At 52.5% G+C, this 6,000-nt stretch overlaps 1 protein-coding gene across 4 annotated transcripts in view; it reads right to left on the reverse strand.

The window, feature by feature from the left end:
* LOC128702581 (diphosphoinositol polyphosphate phosphohydrolase 1) overlaps nucleotides 1–5,667 on the reverse strand; it is a 29,265-nt gene extending 23,598 nt beyond the window's left edge. For all 4 annotated transcript variants that reach the window (XM_053796887.2, XM_053796885.2, XM_053796886.2 and 1 more), the window contains exon 1: nucleotides 4,920–5,667. In XM_053796887.2, coding sequence (XP_053652862.1) covers nucleotides 4,920–5,009 — 90 coding nt within the window. In that variant the 5' untranslated portion in view covers nucleotides 5,010–5,667. The remainder of the gene's footprint in view (nucleotides 1–4,919) is intronic.
* Between the last annotated feature and the right edge of the window lie 333 nt (nucleotides 5,668–6,000).

A 6,000-nucleotide genomic window follows, 5' to 3' on the forward strand; every position in this document is an offset into this window, starting at 1 on the left:
GTTTAAATAACTTGTTGAGAGGGTTGGTGAAAAGATTTCAGAAACTGAGGACGACCAATCATGAATAAGTATTCCCCTTGACTGTATAAGATCTTATTTAACCCGTAAACGGTCCAAACGTATATATACGTTTTTTCAACATCTGAAAGTATGTAAAAAAATGTAGATCTTCTTTTTTGTTTTACATTTGAAAACTTGTAAAAAAAACTTTTATCTACATTTTTTTTTGTTACATTTGAAAATATGTTAAAAAAAGTAAATCTATTGTTGTAGCTACGAATTTGAACGTCGATTTGTTTGGACCGTTTAAGGGTTAAGCATGTTAAAACATGTTAAACATGTTAAACATGTTAAACATGTAGTGAGAACGGTACCATCGAAGTAAAACATAACACCATAATTGGAGCAGTACCTGGAGAGGGTTTTACGGGTCGGCACCCCCACAGCCCGGTCTGTGACCAGGCCTCATGGTGGATCAGAGCCTGATCAACCAGGCTGTTACTGCTGGCTGCACGTAAAACAACATTTAAACCACAGCCCGGCTGATCAGGTACTAAGTGCCAGTCCAGAGCCTTCAAGAAGTAACCTAGAACCTAACCTCCTGTATAAGCAGGAACCTCCTGTATAAGCAGGAACCTCCTGTATAAGCAGGAACCTCCTGTATAAGCAGGAACCTCCTGTATAAGCAGGAACCTCCTGTATAAGCAGGAACCTCCTGTATAAGCAGGAACCTCCTGTATAAGCAGGAACCTCCTGTACAGTAGTAACCCAGAACCGAACCTGCTGTATAAGTGGGGCCCTCCTTGGAGGGCCTCACATATACAGCAGGTCTTTTCAGTGTTCCACATTTTTGTTGGCTTTCAACTCAGCCATTGTTTCACTTGCTTGTGATAACTGCCAGCAAGTAGAACATAATGAACAATGGCTGTAGTACATGTAGGGTCCTCCTGTCTCTCTATAACAGGACTGAAAATGGCAATCGCTGTGAAATATTCCCTCTGATAAACGTCCTGTATGGTGCATTTTTCGGCGAGCATTTGTTTTGTTTTAACACATTGGCCATTTCCCCGAGACAGGGCGACACCAGAAAAGAAGAAACACTTTCATCATCACTCGCTCCATCACCATTACATATTATCCCCAACACTACTTATGAAGTGGTTGAAGTGTCTTTAACCTATCCTTTCTTCACCTTCACTATGTGGGTTTAGAGCTCAGTAATAATAATTATAACTATTTTAAGTATAATCATTATAAGCAAGGAGCTTTTAAAACAGTCATAACTCAGTGAAAAAATATCTGGCATTAGAAGGAAAAAAAAATCTTGATTATAGGCAACCTTCCCCCCCCCCCACTAAAACTTGATCCTACGTAACTTGTAAAGTAAGGATGGAACGCTCCCCTCCCCCCCTTTTTTTTTGGCCAATACCAACATTCAATTTCAAGCCAATGTTGCCAAAATTCGCCCATACCCACCGATATCAAAATTCACTCATACCAACTGATATCAAAATTAGTTGATAACCACCGATGTTAAGATTAGTCAATACACTGATAATATGGTGCTAAATTTTAGGTCGATACCATCAAAATCATCCAAAGTTAATCGACACTGATGTTGATACTCTGGCCTACCCGTAGTACCCCACACCATGGATATTACATACACAGGATACTCAATATATACAGCAAACAATGGATAGAGGTATCAGGGGCCCTGGGGTGCTATAAGAGGCCCCAAAGCACTATGAGGGGTCCCTTGTAGTACAAAAAGGTGCCCTGGTGTGCTACAGGAGTCCCTGGGGAACTCTAGGGGACTTTTAGTACTACAATGGGTCCCAGAGTGCTACAAGGGTCCCTAGAGCACTCCAGGGACCCCTTTTACCACTACAATGTGCCCCCGCAGCTTGGTCACAGACTGAGCCGTGGGGGCGTTGACCCTTGACTCTCACCAGGTATATTCCAGGCATAGCACCACAAGGGGCCCCTTATAGTACTACAAGGAGCCCCAGAGTGCTTTAAGGATCCCTAGAGCACTCCATGAACTCTTTTAGCACTACAAGGGGCTCTGGAATAGTAACAGGGGCCCTTTTAGTACTATAAGGGGCCACGAAGTGCTACAAAGGTCCCCCAGAGTGCTACAAGGGTTCCACCCCCAAGTGCTACAAGGGTCCCCCAGAGTGCCACAAGGGTCCCCCAGTGCCACAAGAATCCCCCAGAGTGCCACAATGGTTCCCAGAGTGTCACAAGGATCCCCCAGTGCCACAAGAATCCCCCAGAGTGCCACAAGGATCCCCCAGTGACAAGGATTCTCCAGAATGCCACATGGATCCCCCAGAGTACCACAAGGATCCTCCAGAATGCCACAAGGATCCCCCAGTGCGACAATGGTCCCCAGAGTGCCACAAGGATCCCCCAGAGTGCCACAAGGATCCCCCAGTGCCACAAAGATCCTCCAGAGTGCCACTAGGGTCCCCCAGAGTGCCACAAGGATCCCCAGTGCCACAAGGATCCTCCAGAATGCCACATAGGTCCTCCAGTGCCACAAGAATCCCCCAGTGCCACAAGGGACCCCAGAGTGCCACAAGGATCCCCAGAGTGCCACAAGGATCCCCAGAGTGCCATAAGGATCCCAGAGTACCACAAGGATCCCACAGTGCCACAAGGATCCCCTGAGTGCCACAAGGATCCTCCAGTGTGCCAGTGACAAGGATCCTCCAGTGTGCCAGTGACAAGGATCCTCCAGTGCTAAGGATCCCCAGAGTGCCACAAGGATACCCCAGAGTGCCACAAGGATACCCCAGAGTGCCACAAGGATCCCCCAGTGCCACAAGGATCCCCCAGAGTGCCACAAGGATCCCCCAGAGTGCTACAAGGATCCTCCAGTGTGCCAGGATCCCCAGAGTGCCACAAGGATACCCCAGAGTGCCACAAGGATCCCCCAGAGTGCCACAAGGATCCTCCAGAGTGCCACTAGGGTCCCCCAGAGTGCCACAAGAATCCCCCAGTGCCACAAGAATTCTCAGAGTGCCACAAGGATCCCCCAGAGTGCCACAAGGATCCCCAGAGTGCCACAAGGATCCCCAGAGTACAAGGATCCCCCAGAGTGCCACAAGGATCCCACAGTGCCACAAGGATCCCCTGAGTGCCACAAGGATCCTCCAGTGACAAGAATCCCCCAGTGCCAGAAGGATCCCCCAGAGTGCCACAAGGATCCTCCAGTGTGCCAGAAGGATCCCCAGAGTGCCACAAGGATACCCCAGAGTGCCACAAGGATCCTCAGTGCCATAAGGATCCCCTGGTGCCAGGATCCCCCAGTGCCACAAGGATCCCCAAGTGCCACAATGGTCCCCAGAGTGCCACAAGGCTCCCCCAGTGCCACAAGGCTCCCCCAGAGTGCCACAAGGCTGCCCCAGTGCCACAAGGCTGCCCGAGTGCCACAAGGCTCCCCCAGGGTACAAGGCTCCCCCAGTGCCACAAGGCTCCCCGAGTGCCACAAGGCTCCCTCAGAGTGCCACAAGGCTGCACCAGTGCCACAAGACTCCTCCAGAGTGCCACAAGGCTGCCCCAGAGTGCCACAAGGCTCCCTCAGTGCCACAAGGCTGCCCCAGTGCCACAAGGCTCCCCCAGTGCCACAAGGCTCCCTCAGTGCCACAAGGCTCCCTCAGAGTGCCACAAGGCTGCCCCAGTGCCACAAGGCTCCCCCAGGGTGCCACAAGGCTCCCCCAGGGTGCCACAAGGCTCCCCCAGTGCCATAAGGCTTCCCCAGAGTGCCACAAGGCTCCCTCAGTGCCACAAGGCTGCCCCAGTGCCACAAGGCTGCCCCAGTGCCACAAGGCTCCATCAGAGTGCCACAAGGCTGCCCCAGTGCCACAAGGCTCCCTCAGTGCCACAAGGCTGCCCCAGTGCCACAAGGCTCCCCCAGAGTGCCACAAGGCTCCCCCAGAGTGCCACAAGGCTCCCCCAGAGTGCCACAAGGCTCCCCCAGTGTCACAAGGACCCCCCAGAGTGCCACAAGGCTCCCCCAGTGCCACAAGGCTCCCCCAGTGCCACAAGGCTCCCCCAGTGCCACAAGGCTCCCCCAGAGTGCCACAAGGCTCCCTCAGTGCCACAAGGCTCCCCCAGAGTGCCACAAGGCTCCCCCAGGGTGCCACAAGGACCCTGAGTGCCACAAGGACCCCCCAGAGTGCCACAAGGCCCCCAGAGTGCCACAAGGCCCCCCCAGTGCCACAAGGCTCCCCCCAGTGCCACAAGGCTCCCCCAGTGCCACAAGGACCCCTCAGAGTGCCACAAGGCTCCCCCAGAGTGCCACAAGGCTGCCCCAGTGCCACAAGGCTGCCCCAGAGTGCCACAAGGCTCCCCCAGGGTGCCACAAGGCTCCCCCAGTGCCACAAGGCTCCCCGAGTGCCACAAGGACCCCTCAGAGTGCCACAAGGCTCCCCCAGAGTGCCACAAGGCTCCCCCAGAGTGCCACAAGGCTCCCCCAGAGTGCCACAAGGCTCCCCCAGTGCCACAAGGACCCCTCAGAGTGCCACAAGGCTCCCCCAGAGTGCCACAACGCTCCCCCAGTGCCACAAGGCTCCCCCAGAGTGCCACAAGGCTCCCCCAGAGTGCCACAAGGCTCCCCCAGAGTGCCACAAGGCTCCCCCAGAGTGCCACAAGGCTCCCCCAGTGTCACAAGGCTCCCCCAGTGCCACAAGGCTCCCTCAGTGCCACAAGGCTCCCCCAGTGCCACAAGGCTCCCCCAGAGTGCCACAAGGCTCCCCCAGTGTCACAAGGCTCCCCCAGTGTGCCACAAGGCTCCCCCAGAGTGTCACAAGGCTCCCCCAGACTGCCACAAGGCTCCCCCAGAGTGGTGCGGAGACCCAGCGTTACATCAGTGATGGTAGTGACGGACCCTGGCCAGCCTGGGGTCGTACCTGCGTCTCGTCCTCGTTGACACATATACAAGCCGCTCGCTTAACAAATCCGTCTTCGTCGTAGTTCCGCGCTTTTACCATGTCGGTCATAATACAGGAGTCTTGGGGGGGCCCGGGCGACGACGGTGATGGCAGCGGCCTAGATGGCAGTGATGGCGGCCTAGATGGCGGTGATGGCGGCCTAGACTAGGCCTAGATGGCGGTGATGGCGGCCTAGACTAGGCCTAGGCTAGGTCCCCGTGGAGTCGAAACATGATCTTGTGGGGGTGGGGGAGGGAGGGAGAGGCGGCCCAAGGGGGGGAAAGGGTGATTAAAGGGAGGAAATAAATCCAGAAGCAGATAGATAAGATAGATAAACTCCCAACCTTCTGGGACTTAGTGATACCTCCGTAACACAAGCATATTATTTTATCCCCTTATTTGGCGACACAGAGGGCAGGTAGGCCTATAAGAAACTGCCACACTATAGGCCTAGAGCGGCGGACCTCCCCCTCAACCCTTAAATATTAAGAATTTTTATATTTTCAGAGGCGCTGGGGTCTTATTTGTAGTTCGTATATATAAGTAAACCGTCAGTCCTGCGTGAGTGTTGGACAGCCATGACTAGTGAGGGGCGAGGGGCAGCCACGGGAGCTGGAGCACAGCTACGACGGCGAGATATGTCCGCCAATAACACACAAAATAAAGGTTGAACTCTGGACACGATGGCTGACAGCCTCAGCTGGGCCGCCCGATCGTTACCATCTCCCCCACTAAAATTAGGACTTTTTACACCGTCCACCTTTATTTACTATCATTTATCTTTATTTCTCACTTTAAAAAACGGATAACTCGTATTTAATTATGCCCATATAATTATACTAACACCAAGCTAGTTATATCTCATTTTTAACTATTAATAACCCCAAATTAACTCTACCATACAATCTCACACAACACCATAAAAACCAATTTATCCATAAATTTCGACTCGTATATAACAACTATCTAATTTCTACACAATTCCTCTCTCATCATTTCCAATTTTAAAATAATATTCAATACGCCAGAAATATTTCCCACAGACCCTATTAAAGTTATA

This window comes from Cherax quadricarinatus, chromosome 98 (assembly GCF_038502225.1).
Source record: "Cherax quadricarinatus isolate ZL_2023a chromosome 98, ASM3850222v1, whole genome shotgun sequence".
Lineage (NCBI taxonomy): Eukaryota > Metazoa > Arthropoda > Malacostraca > Decapoda > Parastacidae > Cherax > Cherax quadricarinatus.